Consider the following 23,056-nt stretch of genomic DNA (forward strand, 5'->3'; position numbering starts at 1 on the left):
CGGAACTCGTTCGTAAACCAGGGACTACCTGTACATCAAATTTCCAAATATCATCCCGATATATCGGCCGTCAGATATATCTGTCTATCTCTAATATCGTCCCTACCAATGTTGAGACCAAACCTACGCCCTTGCAGTCACCAGATGCCAATGAGTTCATTGGTATTTTGGGTGGAAAGGTTGGACAACTATCATGTGGAAGAGGATAATTGGCGAGACTAAATTTCAACCGCGCATGAGTAACGTGTCCCGAAATGAAGTGGCGAGAAGAGCATAAGTCTCGCTTCCGACTGCATAACAGACCCTCAAATACAGTGCTAAATACATGCACAACAAGACTGGCGCACACAATATGGCATCAATTCACAGAGGCGTGACACACGCATGTTTGGCCATCCGGCGAAAGGTTGGCACATGTGCCTCGCATGCACGCACGCACGCACGCACCAAAACACATCCGAGCGTCGTTTCCATCGATCTCGCCGGCGGCCACGACTTAACGCGGAGGGACGGACGAACGGACGGGTACCTGTAAATGAACCAGATGCTGCGATTCATCGGGCCCAGCATCGGCCAGGAGGAGGAGAGGGAGATGGAGAGGGAGCGGGAGCAGGAGAGATCCTCCTCGCCGCATGCCCCCGTCGCCATTTCCTCCCCTCCCTCTCCTTCTCGACGGCGGCGGCCAGAGGCGAAAGGCGAGGAGGAGGAAAGCAGGAGGAGGACGGGAGTGGGCCGCGCTCCTCCAGCCCCCCTTCATGCTTAAAAAGAAAGCAGGCGGCGGCCGACGGGGGAGCTGCGTTGGCTGCGACAGGGACGGTCGGAGGAAGGATGGAGGGAGGGAGATGCGAGGTGACTGGCTTTCTGCAAGCGAGGGGGCGGGGCCTTCAGGATAACACATGCATTCGCCTCACTGTCATGACACCAGTCCCATTCATAAAAAAAAAAGAAAAGAAAAACAACACAAAGTCCGATTGGGAACCTAGCACTGGCTAGCTCCCGATACGATTTGCGATATAAGGCTCACGATAACGATGATCCCACACAGTGTCGCCTCCAGAAATTTTTCATAGAGGTGGCCGGATGGAGCCACTTAAAATCCTGGGGTGGCCAAAACTAAAACCCATAATTTCAGGTTTTCATTATATTACTGCAGTAAAAAGGTCAGGGGGAAAACTATAAGAAAGACTTAAGGACAAGGCTACTGATATACTTTGGTGTATTATGTAATATTTGATGTTACTAATGATTTAATGTGCATAGTCCATAACTGTCCTGTCAACATTTGAGTTCCACAACAATTCTGTTTTATTGTGTTATGTATATAATAGGCAAGACCGGCCCAGCCTATACGCAGACTATGCAGATGCTTAGGGCCCCTGACCACTAGGGGGCCCCCAAGCTGGCAACCTCATTTTATACGTTGTTAATAGAGCATCGTGAATAATGTGGCACACATTGCCGTTTATGTATGCAAACATCCATTTTCTTGTCATTACAATCTGGCAACCTGGGGAGTGACGTTGAACCTGCTTCGCGATGCTTGGTGCTCAAACTTGCTTGGAAAATAGATGCACGAATATGTCGAAGAGAATTTATCCTTCTGGAGCAGATATACGAAAAATCTGATTAATATACAAAATATGGACGTATGGGTTGGATTGCATGTATGGGTTTCACAGTACACTGTGACGAAATGTTGGGCCCCTTGGCATTATTTTGCTTAGGGCCCCAAAACGGCTTGGGCCGGCCCTGATATTAGGCATAAGGTGTACATTTAACGAGGGCTGTCAAACGATTAATTTTTAATCAAGTTAATCACAGCTTAAAAATTAATTAATCATAATTAATCGCAATTCAAACCATCTCTAAAATATGCCATATTTGTCTGTAAATTATTGTTGGAATGGAAAGATAAGAAAAGATGGATATATACATTTGACATACTGTACATAAGTACTGTATTTGTTTATTATAACAATAAATCCACAAGATGGCATTAACATTAATACAATTCTTTCTGTGAAATGGATCCACGGATAGAAAGACTTGTAATTCTTAAAGGATAAATGTGAGTTTGTATATTGTGACTAAATATTGCCATCTAGTGTATTTGTTGAGCTTTCAGTAAATGATACTGTAGCGACTTAACTGTTCTGCCCAAATGCATGATGGGAAGTGGTGCAACCATGACTGTGTGTGGTGGCTGCAAATGCTATATTTTCTCTGTGTTGGGTACACTACAGGGTATTAAGAAAAAGATCAACTCCTGTCATTCTTCCCCACGTCGCTTCCCACAATAGTTGCTGTGGGAGAGATGACAAAGCTTTTGCCAATTAAAAGCACGGCCCCAATGAATGCTTGTAACAACTCCACTCATATGACACTGCCTCTTATCTGTGTATATAAGTAAAACGGCGCTATTGTAGGCTGTTTGCGGCAATGTGTGAATAAGTCGTACCGCGAATGCGTTAATTGCGATAAATATTTTCACGTGATTAATTTGAAAAAATTCATCACCGCCCGTTAACGCGATAAATTTTTGCTGTTTAGAGAAAAAAATTGTTTTTAAATGCCTTCCAGTTCAAAAATTTTCTTCCCCCAGAAAATTGAAATTTTAAGCTTTCCAATGATGTATCACACATGTATACAGGACACTATTGAAATTTGGCCAAATTGGGGGTCTCAGAGCGGAACTTCAAGTCATCTGAGTGTTTTCTGCCATAGTACCGTATATACTGTAGAATGTTTTCTACTCAACAGGTTACAGGTTACTCAAGCTTTATTCTTCCCAAAAATAATTAAACAATAAAAACGCGAAAATAAAATAAAAATAAAAATAATGATAATTAAATAATGATAAAAAAAGAATATACCGTAATGCAGAACCATGGAAATATAGTCCAGTCAATACACACACACAGTAGGCTATGTGCCAACTGAACTTTTTTATAAATTTACCATGTGCCATTTTTTTGCCATGTGGCAAAAATGGATTTTGCCATGTGGCATTTTTTTTGCCATGTGGCAAAACAGATTTTGGTATATGGTTTTTTGTTTTGGTATCCGTCATTTTTTTTTTTTTTTTGTGGTATATGGCATTTTTGCAGGCCATGCACGTCCATGCCATTGACGGCTATGCACGTCCAAATTTCCATTCATTTTAAATGGCAGAAAAAGAACATGTGTGGCTGCGACTTTTGACTATACACTTACCATTACAGCCCATTGAAATCCAACAACGGAATTAGGCTATACCATTGACAGCTATGAACGTCCAAACTTTCCATTCATTTTAAATAGCATAAAAACGTGTGGTTGTGATTTTTGACCTTACACTTTTCATTACAGCGTATTGACAATCAATTGGCACCCAAGTAAGGCCATATGCCATTGACAACTATGCACCTCCACATTTTCCAAATGGCAAAAAAACGTGTGGCCAAATACCAAATACCCCCCCCCCCCCCCAAAAAAAAGCCTCAAATTCATTTTGCCACATGCCAAAAAGAAATGCTACATGTCAAAATACATCTCGCCACATGGCAAAAAAATGCCACAAGGCAAAATCAATTTTGCCACATGGCAAAAAAAAATGCAACATGGCAAAATCCATTTTGCCACATGGAAAAAAATAATGCTTTATGGCAAAATCCATTTTGCCACATTGCAAAAGCCAAATGGCAAAATCCATTTTGCCACATAGCAAAAAAATTCCACATGGCAAAATAAATTTTGCCACATGGCAAAAAAAAATGCAACATGGCAAAATCCATTTTGCCACATGGCAAAAAATGCCACATGGAAAAAAATAATGCTTCGTGGCAAAATCCATTTTGCCACATGGCAAAAGCCAAATGGCAAAATCCAGTTTGCCACATGGCAAAACCTCCTGACTACCAGTAGTTCAAATTTGTCCTCTGTACAGGACATTTATTAACCTAAATATCTCCCACCCACTGCATCCAATTGAATTAATTCCTTGCATGCTTTATAGAGGACATTCAGAGCTTTCCAATGATACCAAATGTGTAGGGGTGGGGTTTTGTTAACCTTTACTTTCCAATGGATGAAAATGGCTTCCGTCAATGCAAGCACGTTTTACGGGAAGAGGAAAAGTAAGTGTTTAGTACTTTTTATCAAACACATTTTGTCTTCAAATGCTGTTGGTGTTTTGTCTATAATACTCTTAAGAACACATTTTAATGTTGTTTGAGTTATTTTAAGTGTATTTTAGCAGAGTATTCAAGTGTTTAAAAAATGTCCAGTGTATTCGACATTTGAAGTTATTTCGTCCATTTTGCTTTTTCCCAAATGACAAGAAGGGTCATTCTCAGAAGCCGAGTGAGATTTACTGCGGATTGTTGATGGAAACTCAGACATTGAGTTATCTGATGAAGATGATCAAGATCCACTATTTGAGGCAGAAATAGAGGAAGATGATTCAGGGAGCCCTGAGGAGGAAATTCCAGCAGGGCAGACCAGAAATCGGTTTTACAAATTCAGAAACTCCATCAAGCTTGTCAACCAACTTGATGTTTCAGATGAAGAAAGAACAAGTGATCTGTTGTGGAGAGTCAGGGCCATCTTGAACAAATTAAGGCAAGGATGTCTGAGTCTGCCAAGAACAGGAAAATTGTGACAAGCAAATGGTTCCTTTCACTGATCGATGCCCAGTGTGCCAGTATGTACTGGGCAAACCAAACCCAAGTAGACTGAAGGTAGATATTTGTCTTGGGTGCACCAACTGGTCTAGTTTTGGATTTTGTGGTATACCAAGGAAAGACAACCTTCACAGTTACAGGAGGAAAGAGCAACGGGGAACAAGCTGTTCTTCAATTGACGTAGTCTGTTCCCCAAGGCACCCACCTGTTCTTTGACAGGTACTTTATAACAATCAGCATCTTGACATCCTGATGACAAAAGGGCTGACAGTGACTGGAACCCTCATGAATATCAGGGTTCCATAAGACTGCAATGTCATAGGGGATGAGCTCTTCAAAGGGGGTCACCAGAGATGGCTGTGAGACAAAGCACACCTGAACTGTCATAAAATGGTTGGACAACAAGCCAGTGGTCATGGCATCATCTGCTTATGGGATGAACCTCCAGGACACATGCAGAAGATGGTCCAAGAAATAGAAAAGGTTTGTCCAAGTGTCAAGGCCACTGGCAATTGCTGAGTACACCACCAACATGGATGGTGTGGACTTGATCAATCGAATGTTGAGTTTTTACCGGATGGCCTCTTGCACTAGGTAAATGGACAGAGCATGCCATTTTCCACTTTTTTGACCTGGCAATCACCAACTCATGGCTTTAGTATAAGAATGACTGCCATTGTCTGGGGAAGAAAACACAGAAGTTCCTTGACTTCAAACTGCTCCTTGGTGAAGAATAAATTGCTCAAGCCCAAGCAGGACGTGCTGTAAGTGATAGTGAAGATGACTACACTCCTCCATGTCAAAAATGAAAACTACAGACAAATGTAGCCCTGAGACGCTATGGTGCTGTGCATCTTCCAGAGATGGTGGATGAAATACATGCATCAAGGTGTCGCCGATCTGGCAGCAACAGTAAAACATACAGTATGTTATGTGCTCCAAGGGCAAGATTGTCCTTTGTGTTACCAAAAAAGGGAATTGCTTTTGAAGTATCCTACCAAATAAACAAAATTGAAGCAAAAGTGAAACAAAAGAAAAGACATGATGGACAGTTATTGTTTATTTTGAACCCTTTGTCAAGTTGAGTTTTTGATATTTTCTGTTGGAGTAACTGTTTGACAATGAAGTTCTGTTTCCCCTGTATTGGGTTCCGATGTCCACTTTATAGGACACATCAAAGCTTAAAAACAAAAGTAAAAATGTCAAAAAATTCTTTTGCTGTATTCCAATTACTTCACGTAGATTGGGCAATTTCAAAACAAATGTGATTGGACAACATTTTTTCCCCTGGTAGTCAGGTGGATATGGAAAAATGGATTTTGCCACATGGCAAAATCCATTTTGCCACATGGCAATTAAAAAAAAGGCCACATGGCAAAAAAAAAGCCACATGGCAAAATCCATTTCGCCACACGGCAAAAAAAAAAAAAACAAAAAAAAAAAAAAACAAAAAAAAGGCAAAATCCATTTTGCCACATGGCAAAAAAAAAAAAAAAAAACGGCAAAATCCATTTTGCCACATGGCAAAAAAATGGCACATGGCAAAATTCATTTTGCCACATGGCAAATAAAATGTCACATGGTGAAATAAAAAGCCAAATGGCAAAATCCATTTTGCCACATGGCAAAAAAAAATGCCACAGGGCAAAACCAATTTTGCCACATGGCTAAAAAATGCCATATGGCAAAATCAATTTTGCCAAATACCAAATATACCACTTTTGGTTCTCATGCCCAAGCCCTGCTGAAAAAAGTGGGACAAGCTATCAATTTTCGGTCATGTCCCATTTGCGTATTCCTCACGCAAGCGATGTATGAATAATGACGCAAAGACTGCCCCCTTCCTCCCGCCGCCACCGATTATTCATGCACAACCATTTTGTTTGCACACAAGAAACGTGAAGAGGAAGGCGGCGTAAACTCACATCATCATCATCATCTCTCAGTCCGAGTGAGGAGGCGTCCTCGGCGGATTCCTCCTCCCCTTCCCACCATCCCTCAACCCACAGCACAGCGCTCGCAAGCATCCATTGCACCTCCTTCCCTCTCTTCCTTTCCCCGCTACGCTCGTCTCCTCCCGGTTTCTCGCGCTCGCACAAACATCGCAGCTCTCGCGCATCCGTGTGTGTGAGCACGCGCGTGCGCGCTGTTGGCCGCTTTCCAGCCAGGCGTCAAGGACTCTGCAGTATGACAATTAGACTCTGAAGTCATCTCAAAGCACTATAGCTGCATGGGACAAGCACTTTTTTTTTTTTTTTTTAAACAAAAACAAATTAACTGTATTGTTTTACTTAAAATGACGTCAGACTGAAGTTAGTTTTTTTAATCTTGAAAAAGTACAAATATTACGCCTTAATTGAATCATTATTTCTAGGAAAATAACCTTTTTTTTAATTTGAAATGAATATTTTTACACCAAAATACTTCAGCTTTTTTATTTTTATAAACTGAGTAAAATGTAACTTTGACCAATTTTGAGCTTTAATATGTCATTTTACATTGTAATATTTCGTAAAATATTATTTCCGTAAAATAAGTACATTTTATCCCCCAAATAATATTTTTTTTTCTTGAAAAAAGATGACTATTTTAAGGAGTGATCTTTGAAATAGGATTTTCAAAAGCCGTTCTTCCTGAAAGATACTACTTTTTTGTTGTTTTTTTAACTCTTGCTGTTTGCCATTACACCATGTAACACATTTTGTTCCCAGGTTAGTTTGTTTCGTAACATTGACATAGCAAAACACTTGCTTCCTAAAAAGTCTGGGTTTGTGGTTACAATTTTGAAGTTCTATTTTCCACTTTCTAATGCTTTTATAAACAGTGGTATGAAAAAGTATCTGAACCTTTTGGATTTGTCACGTTTCTGCATAAAATCACCATCAAATGTGATCAGATCTTTGTCAAAATCACACAGATGGAAAAACTGTGTCTACTTTAACTAAAACCACCCAAAAAATTATAGGTTTTCATATTTTAACGAGGATAGCATGCAAACAATGAGAGAAGGGGGAAAAAATAAGTAAGTGAACCCTCTGCCTAAGGAGACTTAAAGAGCGATTGAAACCAATTTTTACCAAACATTTTAAGTCAAGTGTGTGCCCAATCACTGATGAGTGGTTTAAAGCTGCACTGCCCACTATTAAACACACACCCGGTAAAAAAAAAAAAAATGTCTTGATGAGAAGCATTGTCTGATGTGCGTCATGGCTCGGTCAAAAGAGCTGTCTGAAGGATTGTTGATTTGTATAAAGCTGGGAAAGGATACAAAACCATCTCTAAAAATCTGGATGTTCATCCATTGACAATCAGAGAAGTTGTCTACAAATGGAGAGAGTTTGGCACGGTCGCTTCTCTCCCAAGGAGTGACCGTCCAGAAAAGATCACACCAAGAGTAGAGCGCAGAATACTCAGAGAGGTAAAAAACAACCCTAGCGTGTCTGCTAAAGACTTATAGAAATCACTGGCACAGTCCAATATGTCTATGCACATATCAAGTAATGTAAAACTATGGCCAAGAATGGTGTTCATAGGAGGACTCCACGGAGGAAGCACCTGCTGTCTAAAAAATAACATTGCTGCTCGTTTAATGTTCGCAAAAAGGCAGTTGGACACTCCACAGAGGTTTTAGCAAAATATTTTGTGGACTGATGAAACCAAGGTTGAATTGTTTGGGACTAACACACAACATAATGTGTGGAGGAAAAATGGAACAGCTCACCAAAATCAACACCTCATCCCCACCGTGAAACATGGTGGTGGTAGCATCATGATTTGGGGCTGTTTGCTACCTCGGGGCATGGACAACTTGCAATCAATAATGGAAGAATGAATTCAAAGGTTTTGCAGGAAAAGCTGAGCCCGTCTTTATGTCAGACATTTGGAGCTAAAAAGAGAAGTGATGCTGCACCAAGGCAATGATCCAAAACACAGAAGTAAATCAACTTCAGAAGAACAAAATACACATTCTGGAGTGGCCAAGTCAAAGTCCAGACTTGAACCCCATTGAGATGCTGTGGAATGACCTAAAGACAGCGATTCATGCCAGACATCCCAGCAATCTGACTGAACTACAGCAGTTTTGTAGAGAACATTAGTCCTGATCAATGTGCCAGAATGATCTGCAGCTACAGGAAGCGTCTGGATGAAGTTACTGCTGCCAAAGGGCGGGCACAACATATTAAATGTGGGTTCACTAACTTATTTTTCCCCCTTCTGTCATTGTTTGCATACTATCCTCATTAAAATATGAAAACCTACAAATGTTTGGCTGGTTTTAGTTAAAGCAGACACTGTTTTTTTCATCTGTGTGATTTTGTCAAAAATCTGATTTACATTTGATGGTGATTTTATGCAGAAATGTGAGGAAATTCAAAAGGTTCAGATACTTTTTGTGTGATTCATGCCAGACATCCCAGCAATCTAAATGAACTACAGCAATTTTGTAGAGAAGAATGGGCCAATATTAGGCCTGATTGATGTTCCAGACTGATTTTTAGCTACAGGAAGTGTCTGGTTGAAGTTACTGCTGCCGAAGGGGCGCGTGGGGGTGGGGGGGGGGGGGGGGGGCACAAAATATTAAATGTGATGGTTCTCTAACTTATTTATCCCCCTTCTGTCATTGTTTGCATACTATCCTCATTGAAATATGAAAGCCTATAAATGTTTGGGTGGTTTTAGTTAAAGAAGACACTGTTTTTTCATCTGTGTGATTTTCACAAACAATTTGATGATGATTATATGCAGAAATGTGAGAAATTCCAAAAGGTTCAGATTAGGGCTGTCAAACGATTAAAATTTTTAATCCAGTTAATTAAAGCTTAAAAATTCACTAATCGTAATTAATCGCAATTCAAACCATCTCTAAAATATGCCATATTTTTCTGTAAATTATTGTTGGAATGGAAAGATAAGACACAAGATGGATATATACATTCAACATATAGTACATAAGTACTGTATTTGTTTATTATAACAATAAATCAACAAGATGGAATTAACATTATTAACATTCTGTTAATGCGATAAATAAAATTAGTAAAATTTTCAATCAAAAAATAAACTACTAGCCTGCCATTGTTGATGTCAATAATTACAAAATGCTAATGGGTGCTTAAGCCCATAAAATCAGTCGCACCCAAGCACCAGCAGAGGGCGACAAAACTCCAAAAAACACAAGTAACAAGTGGACATTGCACTGTGCTGTCATTTTAATCTGTTTGAGCGGGGCATGTGCGTTAATTGCATCAAATATTTTAACGTGATTAGTTAAAAAAATGAATTACTGCCCGTTAATGCGATAATTTTGACAGCCCTAGTTCAGATACTTTTTTCCATACCACTGCACATAAATATAAATATGAAAAATGATCACTGTATTTTTGTTTTTTAATATGCTATTCCTATGCCGATTTCTCGGTTTTGGGGCGCACGTACCATTTATATCATACCAAACCAAATTGTTTTTGTTTTAGATTTCTTTGTACAAAAAAGGCGTGAAAAGAATGGCATGATCATTTTGTTTTAAACTATATTGACAGCAATATGAGGCCTTATTCTGCAAAGGATGACTTTTTTTCCTTAAAAAAATAAAACGCTGGTCTTTCTCTCCACTGGCATGATTGCGCGTACACTATGCTCTCCCATGCTTGCGCTTGAGCCGTTTCCATCCAAGCGTCAAGGACTCTGCAGTCTGACAATTAGACTATGAAGTCATATCAAAGCTCCATCTGCATGCGTCTCTTTGTCGCTCTCAGCGTGTCGACGGAAATCTTTGAAGGCTAATTTGGAACAAATCCGCCACTCGGGATAAATTGGGATCCAATTTTGGGGCTTTGTGCACCAAGCCAGGATCCACCCTCCCCACCACAGCCCCCTTTTTGTAGTACAGCAAACTATTGCATTGACCTAAAAAATTATCGTCGTGTTTTTTTTGTGTTTTTTTTTTTAAATGTGAAATAGCACTCTTGTACTTTATAAAAAGATACATGACATCACATGGAGGCACTTGAGCTCCTCAGTAAAATGCCATAATCATCATCATGCTTTGGGGAGGATAAAGAATACGCTTGTGCATTTTTGTAACGCGATACATCCAAATGGCTGCTTGCTATGAAGTGTCATATTTTTTGCTAACAGGTCAAAGCAATGAGCAATATTTTAATTTGAACTAAGAGTTCAGTTAAAATGTCTATCTCAGTGGTGTCAAATGTATGGCCCGTCAGGGGGTCCATTTCGGCCCGCGGGGTTGTCCTGCCTGATGGGCACTTTGTAGCTCCTTCATACTGTACACAGGCTTCGTACACCTTTTTCATGTCCAAATTCAAGCACTTCTTAGAGACCTCTGTAATCCAGTGTAAATTTGTCAAAGAATTCATGTTTTCAAATCAAACTGTTATTTCGCGATGCACCTGAATGCACCACGGCGCAATGTACGCCCTCTCTTGATCAACCCACTCACTGCAAGAGAGAGAGCGGGAACATTAGACTATTTTTTTCCCCAGAAACTTCCACTTAAATTGGATGAAAATATAACACTCCATGATAATTAAATGTTAGTCATTCACGTTTTATTTTAAGCTAGAAGGTGTTGGAGACGAGTCCAGTGCGTATTGAGCCAAGGAGAGGAAAGTTTGTTAAAGTATACCTTATCTGGTGAGTTTCCTACATATGCTAATTTGGGCTAGTTGCCTGATGTTCGCTAAAAAATGTGGATATATCCAAACGTAAAGTTATAAAAACCAGCTAGGACAATACTATTGGGGGAAAAGATTTGTGATGATATTTATGTTGTAATGTAAGTTATGTTGAAGAGTGGTGAAAAAGAAAAAAAGTGTTTTAGCGAACTTTCCAATGTGTTTTTAGCATTAGCACATGAGCTATGCTTGTTATAGGAACGGTGTTGGCTGTATTTGAGTCCAGTTATATATATTTTTTCATCAAGCTAGCCTAGGGTGACCATATTTTGATTTCCTAAAAAGAGGACACTCGGCCCGGCCTCGAGATACTTGAATTTTACTCCAAGATCACTCAAAGATGCCTATATCACCCACTTTTTGTTACTCAACTGGTTACTCAACAGGCGTTATTCTTCCTAAAAATAATCAAACAATTAAAAAAAAAAAAAGAATCATGATTAATAAAAGCAATATAATGCAGACCCATGGAAATGTAGTCCAGTCAATACACACACACACACACACACAGTAGGCTATGTGCCAACTCAACATTTTTTTAAAATTACTATCACGACAATTGTTGTTAACAAATTGTTATTCCCACTCAATTTTTATTCTCATTCAATATTCTAGATTGTACGCAAACAATAACCGAAATAAACTGACAAGCTATTCAACCAGCATGTTTCCAAACTGAGCAGTTCAAAACTACATTGACCATAATGCCTAGCGCGGCTGAGCTCACTGATTGCTACCCTATTAGCGAGTACGGGAGCTAAATCAGAATTTGCTATAAAAGTTTACAATCATCGGCAGCGCAAAGATGCGACACTGAACGGGATTTTACGGATTACACCAGTACAAATATCCGACAGAAATCAACAGTTGACATTATATACGTATTCATCGTAAAAAAAAAAAAAAATCATAAGAAACAGCTATTTAGAGGCGTGTGAGCCTTTTTGGGTTTCAAAAGGTTCCCGTTCACCCCGAGATTGGCCAAAACGAGTCCGACAACTGTGGGACCATTGGACTTATGAGCAAGTGAGTAAACATCGTGTTTTGTATTATGTCAAATACCGGGATCATGGCACACGTTTTAACATGGAGGTGGCTTGCATTTTGTGGCTGATTGTCCACCGAGAATGCCACTTGGCCGACGACCGGCGGGTTGTCGCAAACCCCCCTCGGTCCTCTTCGCTTGCCCGCCGGGAGAGCGCTATACTCTGCGTATTGCCCTCTTCGTGTGCCCGGTGTTCTGTCAAATTTTGCACCCCATCAGAAATTGCAACTGCGTTAAAATTGTCCGCGGATACAGCGATTACAAAGTAAACACTACAAACTTTCTTTAAATAAATGAATATTTACTTAAGTTTGCTCATGGACGGACACGTACAAAATTTCCCTGACATAATCTGCCATGTTAGCTGCACACAAAAACTGCATGCTGCTCTCTCATTGTTCACATCTTTGCCATGTAGTTAAGGATTAATTTACGCTATATTCGTTAGAGCTGGGAATCTTTGGGCACCTAATGATTCGATTACGATTACGATTCAGATGGTCCGATTCGATTCTAAAACGATTAATGATGCACCCCCCCCCCCTTTTTTTTTTTTTTTTTTTTTTTAAATATTTTGTACATTTGTTCCAAAATTGTTCAAAAATACTCTCAGGCTAAACCAAACTACTATTTCAGTATCAAGTTAACATATAGCAGTAAACAAATATACAAAAATAACAGTAAATAAAAAACTCCAGTCCCCATTCTGTATCAGCAGCTTTAAACTACATTCAATTAATTTAATGTTGTGAATCAACCGTTAAAGTTGTTAAAATTGCTCCCGTTAATCCATAATTTCCCTTTTGTCAACTTTCGACATGTGAAAGTTTTAAAACTATTTTAAAGATAGATTCAAGTCAATATTTTACCGATTTAGGAGTATTTTAGATAAAAAGTTAATTAGGTTTGCTTGGAAGGTTCGCTACAACAGCCTCGCAGAGAAGTGTACTGCTTTAAGATGGCGGCCGTTTACTACGTCTGCATCTAGCTTTTTGTAGATGTGCTGCAAACGCTACCGCTACCGTAGTGCATCTAGTCTTATATAAATGATATCTACCGTAACATTATGTGGATGACGTACTTTTGTAGCAGCTTCAGGTATGTTGTTGTGTTTTTTTTTTTATCTCGTGGCATGAGTTGAGCTAGAGCCGTGAGTTGAGCATTGGCATTACCCGAGGGGCCGGGTAATGAGAAGCATGATGTTTAGCTACTCTCGCTCCGTTGCTCATTGACCACGCGGCGCGCTGAGTGTGTTGTACTTCCGCTTTACTTGGCATATTTCAATAATCGGAATTTGGATGTTTGTGAATCGTTCTCGAATCTTCCACGGCCGAATCGCGAATAATCTAAGAATCGGAAATTTTCCACACCTCTAATATTCGTATATATATATAACATGTATGCTTACAATGTTACGGTACTTCTATATTTAGCACCTGTGGATAACATTGAGAGTCCAACTGAATGTAAAAGAGGGCTTATTCACAGCCACAACAGCTTTGGGAGCAAAATATTATAAGGGTGCAAAATTTGGCAGAACACCAGCAATAGACCACTATCCTCGGGTTGGGCTCGAGCAGCTACGTGCTCTTCCGAAATCGGCCGGTTTGTCCGGCTGTCATTCTCCAGCTGCTTCCCCGGCAGACGAGCTCTCCTGCCCGCAGCAGGGGAATGACGAGCTGTTACTCGCTTGCCGCTGGGGGGGGTTGCCAATCGGCGAAGACAATCAACAACCCCGCTGCTGTGTGAAATGATCTGGGGTTGTTTTGTGTTATTTTTCGCTTCGAAAGGTGAGAATAAGACCTGGAAATGCCGCTCGGTTTGGGTTAGCATGTCGGCTAGCTGTCATGCCTCCTGGTTTGTTTACGCTCTCCAAAGCCAGGGCAGGGAAATGACAAAAGCAGGACTAACTCCGGTGGCATAAAATATCGTTCGGGAGGTGCAAAAAGTCGACAGTTCTGACCATCATGAAGTAATTTAGCCATGTCGTACTGAATAAATGCATTTTTAATATTTCATATTCCGATTAGCGCAAGACTGTTATTTGTCATGACCATACCATTTATTTAGCAGTTGGGGAAAATTCTTCAATAAAACGAATATCCCGTAAAAATATTGGAGTAGAGAGATTTAAAACAATGACATTTTGCTGCTTTCTTCGTCACATTTTCCCCATTCTGAATAATCCCCCCTCAATGGGCTGAATTCTAAATCAGCTGAAATTGTGACCCTGCCGACGTCATCTTCCAGCTGGGGACGCTAGAGCGCTATAATGACAGGCGTGGCTAAACGGCAGATTAGAAGACTAATTTCTCGTCATCTGCGCTTTGCCAAATTGTTGTATATAGTCGAATCATGTCAAAATATAATTCAAATTCACATAATAATGCTATTTAGGACTTTTTAATCCTGTCATAGGCACTTTAAAAGTACAATGAAATGGTGACAAAACCAAAAAATGAAAATGACTGCACGAACGTCATGTTACAAGTAGAAAACGTTTTTGCCACTCAAATCTGTCTGTTTTTTTGTGGCCATTTCATTGTTCTTCCACCACTAGGGAAACTTTTTTTCAGCAATTTTGGTTGTGACATCACTTCCAGAATTGATGACATGTCTAGATTTCTAGCTAGCAAGCACATGTTGACAGAACTAGTGCTGCAACGATTAATCGATTAACTCGAGTATTCAATTAGAAAAAATATGCAAATTAAATTTTGTTGCTTCCAGTATTCGTTTAATTAAAGTGGTGTTGTATTGTCTTATTTTGAAAGTGTTTGCATGTAGTTTTATTGATTTGGGTGGCAACAATGAATATGATGTAACTCATTTCTCATGGGTGAAACCAGCTGCTCCCTGTTAAGACCAACATTAGCCAAGTTTTTGATTGAGCTATTTTTTTTTTTAATGCATTCATGATTTAGTTTATAGGTATATTTAAGTTTTTTGTGGAAATATGTGTCTTAACCACTTGTTTCGAGCATTGTTAAAAAAAAAAAAAACTTTAGCATTTTATAGCATTTAAGCTAGCAGACTTTTTCTGTGTAAGTTAGCCAATTGTTCTTTTGTTGTACATAGATCCTCATTTTTAAAAATTGTTTTATACCGTTTTAGGCTCAGCTTGGGTATTTAAATTTTTCATGTTCCTTATCCGATTACTTGATTATTCGAACTAAATAGTCCATCGATTAATCGACTAGTAAAATATTCGATAGCTGCAGCTCTAGACAGAACGCTCACATGGCAACAAGAAAACAGAAAGCCTGTGGATGGCATGCTAGCAGAAATCTGCAGCTCATTTTGGTTGTGACATCATTCTCTGTTTGGTGACTTTTTAGTGGGTGGAGCCAAGGAAAGCTGGGGAAGGACAACTAATTACAATCTACTGTCATCATTATGTCACTTTTTTTTGGATAGATTTGTGTCCATAAAATGCTCTGCTGTCATTTTAACGTCACTTGTGTCGTGTTTCATAGCACCTTTAAAGATGCCACGTGATTGATCACGCCTGCGTGATCATAGGCCTCAGAGGGTTAAAAAACAAGCTCATGATACGGTGAGGGTAACTTCGACGAAGGATTTGACTCATGCGGACGGGCTAAAAAACGAGTTGGGAAACGGCTCAAACATGACGCTGACGGCACCTGAAACGAAACGAACAGCTGGCATTCCGCCGCCGCGCTAACCCCGAAACATCTGCTACCTCCTCCAGGGAAAGCGCATCCTGGTTGTGACAGTCACAGCCACAACAACAACAGCAGAAGCAGCGTGAGCGATGCGACTCGGCGTGCGCTCGATGTCCTTTCTTACCTGGGAGCGTCCAAGCTGTCGTACGAGCCCACCGTGTAGTGACGGAACAAACGCTTGGCCCGCTCGCCGCGGCTCTCTGTGATCAAACAGAGGATCGGAATCAGGTAAAAAAAAAAAAAAAACATTTTATAAGTAGGTATATTTAAGTAGAGTTGTCCGATAATTACTTTTTACCGATATACTGATATTGTCCAACTCCAAAAATACCAATATCAAACTGATATTGATATACAGTGATATGAAAAAGTATCTGAACCATTTGGAATTTCTCCCATTTCTGCGTAAAATCACCATCAAATATAATCTGATCTTTGTCAAAATCACACAGCTGAAAAAACAGTGTCTACTTTAACTAAAACCAGCCAAACATTTATAGGTTTTCATATTTTAATGAGGATAGTATGCAAACAATGGCAGAAAGGGGAAATATAAGTAAGTAAACTATCGCATTTAATATTTTGTGGCCCCCTTTTGGCAGAAATAACTTCAACCAGTCCCTTTCTGTAGCAGCAGATCAGTCTGGCACATCGATCAGGACTTATCTTGACCCATTCTTCTCTACAAAACTGTCTGGCATGAATCGCTGTCTTTAGGTCATGCCACAGCATGTCAATGGGGTTCAAGTCTGGATTTTGGCTTGGCTACTCCAGAACATGTATTTTGTTCTTCTGAAACTATTCTAAAGTTGATTTACAGTACTTCTGTACTTTGGATCATTGTCTTGTTGCAGCATCCATCCTCTTTTTACCTTAAACTGTCTGACGGACAGCCTGAGATTTTCCTGCAAAGCTTTTGAATTCATTCTTCCATTAATGATTGCAAGTTGTCCAGGCCCCGAGGCAGGAAAACAGCTCCAAATCATGATGCTCCCTCCACCATGCTTCACGGTGGGGATGAGGTGTTGATGTTGGTGAGCTTTTCCATTTTTCCTCCTGTTAGGTTTTGTGTTGGTTTCCTCCTAGTGTGTCCCCGTGATGCCTATTAATTTCACCTGTTGTGCCTTCCCCTAGTTTATCTCTGAACATGCATCCTCCTGTGCTCACCTGTTCCTCGTTGTCTCGTTACCCCTTGTCTGCGTTTGTGTATATAAGCTCCCAGTTTCTTTTCATTCCTTGTTGCGTCATTGTCAATGTACTGGTCCACGTTCATGCCTGCGTCCCCCCCCCAGTTCCTCGTGTTACTCGCCCTGCTTTGAAAGTAAGTTTGTTTGTTAGCCCGACTTTTGTTTGTTAAGAGTTTTTGGATACCCCAGTCGTTTTGTTGGTACTTTGTTTTTGTTGGCATTAATTAAAACCTTTTGCAACGCCCTTCTGCCGCACTTCCTTTTTCCTGCTTTTGGGTCCACACAACCTGTCTGCCCGCGTATTCCTGACACCTCCACACATGACATTGTGTGTTACTCCCAAACAATTCAACTTCAAACAATTTAACTGGTTTCTTCAGTTCATAAAATATTTTGCCGAAACGTCTGTGGAGTGTACAAGTGCCTTTTTGCGAACATTAAACGAGCAACAATGTTTGCGAACATTAAACGAGCAACAATGTTTTTTTTTTTTTAGACAGCAGTGGTTTCCTCTGTGGAGTCCTCCCATGAACACCATTATTGGCCATATAGTTGATGTGTGCACAGAGATATTGGACTGTGCCAGTGATTTGTGTAAGTCTTTAGCAGACACTCTAGGGTTCTTTTTAATCCTCTGAGTATTCTGCGCTGAACTCTTGGCATCATCTTTGGTGGGCAGCCACTCCTTGGGAGAGAAGTAACAGTGCCAAACCCTCTCCTTTTGCAGAATACTTTTCTGACTGTTGATGATTGAACATCCAGACTAGATGGTTTTGTATCCTTTCCCAGCTTTATACAAATCAACAATCCTTGATCGCAGGTCTTCAGACAGCTGTTTTGACCGAGCCATGAAGCACATCAGACAATGTTTTTCATCAAGACAATTCTTACCAGGTGCGTGTTTTATAGTCGGCAGGGCAGCTTTGAACCACTCATCAGTGATTGGGCACACACCTGACTTAAATTGTTTGGTAAAAATTGGTTTTGATTGCTCTTGAAGTTTCCTTAGGCCGAGGGTTCACTCACTTATTTTCCCCCCTTCTGTCATTGTTTCCATGCTATTTTCATTAAAATATGAAATGTTATAAATGTTTGGGTGGTTTTAGTTAAAGCAGACACTGTCTTTACATCTGTGTGATTTTGACAAAGATTTGATCCATTTAATGGTGATTTTAGGCAGAAATGTGAGAAATTCCAAAAGGTTTAGATAATTTTTCTTACTACTGGATGGTCGTCGACTTAACATATTATGGCGGATTGTATTGTAGTGCCCTACCGGACGCTTTAATAATGATAATGCTCAGATAACAAATCCCAAGCGTCTTAGTTTAGAGACATCTAACGGTCAATAAGCATAACTGTTGTCCTAAGCTGTGACCAGCCCTTGTACAAAGGCAGAAGGCTTCGACATTCACTTTGAAGGCACCAAACACTTTGGCCCAAAACCGATAATGAAAAATCCATGTCGATATTATCAGATATCAGATACCAAGGCTTTTATTGGGTAGTTAATAATATCGGACAAGTCTATTTTTAAGCATTAACTCCTTGGCTTCCAGTGACTGTGATAGATTCGCGCCTCCCAGTCAAATTGGATTGGACATCATCGTCAATGACATTGAAATATGATCTTTCGATACCAGTTATAAATGGATTTGATGTGGAACAAAATGTAGGTTGAATTGAAACTTAGGGTTAGTCTTCGTCTTTTTTTTGTTGACGAAAACTCTTGACTACTTTCGTCTAGTTTTAGTAGAGGCTGTAAAATTAGAAAGTTTCACTCCATCAATAAATAATTAAAAAAAAAGGTTTCCAAGTTACTATTTGGAATGAACATTGACAGACGAGCAAATAACAAGGACAACACTAACTTGGTGATAATACACACTCAGCAGGAAAACAGTACATTATTTTTAATTAATTATACCCACCTGAACGTCACGAATTGTATGTCACAAAAAGCTGTCCAAGAGTTATAGAGGACGCTCACTGTTAGCAGTAGCCTAATGCTAATGCTAACGCTACGAGTTACATTTAGTTTGATAACTCAGCAGAAACCTTTAAAGGGTAAAGAGACATTGCATATTCTCCCTTGCCAAGGTAAGAAGACAAATTTTACCCTGTGTGCCTCAAAACAAGCAATGGGGAGACTGGAGAGGACATTAGCAGGTGAATTGGGGGGGTCACAGCACGTCAGGAGTGACGCAACCAGACACTGCTACCATGCAGGCTAACGACACAGAAATGTCACACATTATGAACGTGTAACGGAAACCACAGTGGTATAAAACAGTCTTCGAACCTTTTGGAATTTTTCACATTTCTGCATAAAATCACACATCAAATATGATCTGATCTTTGTCAAAATCACACAGATGAAAAAACTGTCTGCTTTAAGTAAAACCACCCAAACATTTATAGGTTTTCATATTTCAATGATGATAGCATGCAAACAATGACAGAAGGCGGGAAAAAAAGTAAGTGAACCCTCGGCCTAAGGAGACTTCAAGAGCAATTGAAACCCATTTTTACCAAACAGTTTAAGTCAGGTGTGTGCCCAATCACTGATGAGTGGTTTAAAGCTGCCCTGCCCACTATAAAACACACACCAGGTAAGAATTGTGTTGATGAGAAGAATTGTCTGATGTGCATCATGGCTCGGTCAAAAGAGCTGCGATCAAGGATTGTTGATTTGTATAAAGCTGGGAAAGGATACAAAACCATCTCTAAAAGTCTGGATGTACATCAATCAGCAGTCAGAGAAGTTGTCTACAAATGGAGAAAGTTTGGCACTGTTGCTTCTCTCTCGAGGAGTGGCCGTCCACCAAAGAGGACGCCAAGAGTTCAACGCAGAATACTCAGAGGTTTAAAAAGAACCCTAGAGTGTCCGCTAAAGACTTACAGAAATTACTGGCACAGTCCTCTATCTCTGTGCACACATTAACTATATGTAAAACTATGGCCAAAAATGGTGTTCATTGGAGGATTCCACAGAGGGAGCTACTGCTGTCTAAAAAAACAAAACAAAACAACCGTCTGTCTTGATGAAGGCCTGCACGGCCGAAACATGTCGGCATTTTTTAAAATTTGCACTAAGCCATGACTGAATAAAGGCTTTTTATTTTTTGTACTTCTTGAGTGCCTCGGTTTTTTTTAATTCAAAACAAAACAATGTTGCTTGATTAATGTTCGCAAAAAGGCACTTGGACTCTCCACAGAAGTTATTTTGTGGACTGATGAAACCAAAGTTGAATTGTTTGGGAGTAACACACAACGTCATGTGTGGACGAAAAATGGAACAGCTCACCAACATCAACACCTCACCCCCACCGTGAAGCATGATGAAGGGAACATCATGATTTAGAGCTGTTTTGCTGCTTCACGGCCTGGACAACTTGCAATCGTTAATGGAAGAATGAATTCAAAAGCTTTGCAGGAAAATCTAAGGCTGTCTGTCAGACAGTTGAAGCTAAAACGAGGATGGATGCTGGAACAAGACAATGATCCAAAACACAGAACTAAATCAACTTCAGAAGAACAAAATACACGTTCTGGAGTGGCCAGGTCAAAGTCCAGACTTGAACCCCATTGAGATGCTGTGGCATGACCTAAAGACAATGATTAATGCAGACATCCCACCAATCTGACGGAACTACAGCAGTTTTGTAGAGAATAAAGGGCCAAAATTAGTCCTGATTTATGTGCCGGACTGATCTGCAGCTACAGGAAGCGTCTGGTTGAAGCTATTGCTGCCATAGATGGGGCCACAAAATATTAAATGTTGATGGTTCACTTACTTATTTTTCCCCCTTCTGTCATTGTTTGCATACTATCCTCATTGAAATATGAAAACCTGTTTGAGTGGTTTTAGTTAAAGCAGTTTTTTCATCTGTGTGATTTTGACAAAGATCAGATCACATTTGATGGTGATTTTATGCAGAAATGTGAGAAATTCCAAAAGGTTCAGATACGTTTTCATACCACTGTATGGTGCATTTCCGTTTTCCGGCACGTTTTTTACTTATTACCGTCTCATCATCGTCATAAAAAAAATTGTTCATTGACGAAATATTTTCGTTAAAGTCATCGTTGACGAAAACAACAATGCAATTGACTAACCCAAGTAGAGATTTGTGTACATCGCCCTCTAGTGGTTGCCCACTATTACTGGAGTGTTTGCATACTTGTAGCAGCCCAGTGTCAGTCAATTTAACAGTAATGTTAGCTGCTGTTGACTGTGTTGCGGCTGGCACACCTCAGCAATGGCGGACGGGGTCTTCCGGTCGTTTTGCTCGGATTAGTCAATACTTTTTTCATCACTTGCTGGGGGCCAACAAAACTAGGCAGCAGTTGGCCCACGGGCTGTAATTCGAACACCCGCGATATAGAGAATACAACACAAGTAAAAGTGACCTGATCTGGCTTCTTGACTCCGAAGCATGACTTCTTCCACGCAGTCGGAGGGGAACCAGCCGGTGCGACCGCGGACCGTCCCCTCCCAGTAGCCGCCTTCGCCCACGCTCAACACTATGTGTCGCACAAACAAAACAAAAGTGGCTTGTCATTGACTCCAGAAGAAAGGACGCACAAAAAGCGTACGGCACTGACCTTTGACCCGGTCGCCCTTGCCAAAGCTGATTTCCCGCTCTCCCTGCGCGGAGTGGGCTCGCGTGGCCACAAAGACGCGTCCCGGCACGGCGCTGTATAGGCGTCGACGCTGGCCCGCCGTCTGCGCGCCGGTGGCGGCGGACGGCCTGGGGCGGGAACACACAGAAAACCAAATCAATTTTGCGGCAAAATGGCGGGACGGTTCTGGCGAGCAGGCTTTGTCACCCTTGCTTGCGACTCTGCTGCCGACCGCGGTCCTCTTTGTCGCCCGGGCGGCCTCGGGAAGGGGACCGCGTCCGGGCCCCTCGGGGACTGCTAGAGCTGCGGATGGTGCCCGTGTGTTTGAAGCCCTACGAGAAAAGACGGGGTTTGAAATGTATTTATCAGCAACTTTATGGACAAGTTTAGTGTTTTGTCCACCGGGCACCTGCACGGAGACGATGTTGGCGCTGAGCGAGTTGGGCGCCGCCATCCAGTCGGGTATATTCATGCTGCTGTCGCTGTTGGCGCGCAGGAAGGGCTGCGGGTGAGGCAAGCTCAGCGTCTGCGCGCTCTCCCGCCTCTGGGGGGCGTACTTCGGGGACTCCACAAAGGGAACTGAGTTGAAGTGAAGCTCGCTTAGGCTCAAAGCTGTCCAAATCATCCCCATGGTTACGCGAAAGTCAAAGACTGACCTATGTCGGCATCCCGGTGGTTTTTGATGATCTCCCCCAGCTCGAAATGACCCGACATGACGGCCACCTGATGGAATGACATCAAGAGATTTTTCTTTATACAGGTGTTAGGAAATGGGTCAAAAAATTAAAACTTTTGTCATTTTGCATGTAGAAAATGTCACTTTTAAACAACAACAAGAAAAATGCTGGAATGTTGCAACGTGACCTGAAAGGGGGTTTGGCCGCTGTTGTTCTTTGTCTCTTTGTCGGCTCCTCGGTACAGCAGAATTCGCGCACAGCTTTCCTAAAAAAAAAAAGATAACCGTATCTCATTGGTGACACAATTGCCACCAAACAGATTGGACGTGGATCGTCGTTGAGGCCATATGCACCTTGTTATATAAAGCACAGATGTGCAAGGCAGTGTTTCCAGATGCATTCTGGGAGGTGGAGTCGGCCCCGTAGAACAGAAGATGCTCCAAGTGCTGGGAGTTGCCGTTTTGACACGCCTGGCGGGA

At 40.9% G+C, this 23,056-nt stretch overlaps 1 protein-coding gene across 1 annotated transcript in view; it reads right to left on the reverse strand.

Moving 5' to 3' along the window:
* shank1 (SH3 and multiple ankyrin repeat domains 1) overlaps positions 1 to 23,056 on the reverse strand; it is a 90,192-nt gene that overhangs the window by 22,233 nt on the left and 44,903 nt on the right. The window contains exons 9-16 of the mRNA XM_057860695.1: positions 22,931 to 23,047; positions 22,765 to 22,842; positions 22,557 to 22,623; positions 22,310 to 22,479; positions 22,108 to 22,232; positions 21,883 to 22,028; positions 21,688 to 21,801; positions 16,212 to 16,287 (exon numbers count right to left, since the gene is read on the reverse strand). Of these exons, the coding sequence (XP_057716678.1) occupies positions 16,212 to 16,287; positions 21,688 to 21,801; positions 21,883 to 22,028; positions 22,108 to 22,232; positions 22,310 to 22,479; positions 22,557 to 22,623; positions 22,765 to 22,842; positions 22,931 to 23,047 (893 nt within the window). The remainder of the gene's footprint in view (positions 1 to 16,211; positions 16,288 to 21,687; positions 21,802 to 21,882; positions 22,029 to 22,107; positions 22,233 to 22,309; positions 22,480 to 22,556; positions 22,624 to 22,764; positions 22,843 to 22,930; positions 23,048 to 23,056) is intronic.

This window comes from Corythoichthys intestinalis, chromosome 16 (genome assembly GCF_030265065.1).
Source record: "Corythoichthys intestinalis isolate RoL2023-P3 chromosome 16, ASM3026506v1, whole genome shotgun sequence".
In the NCBI taxonomy this organism is placed as follows: Eukaryota; Metazoa; Chordata; class Actinopteri; order Syngnathiformes; family Syngnathidae; genus Corythoichthys; species Corythoichthys intestinalis.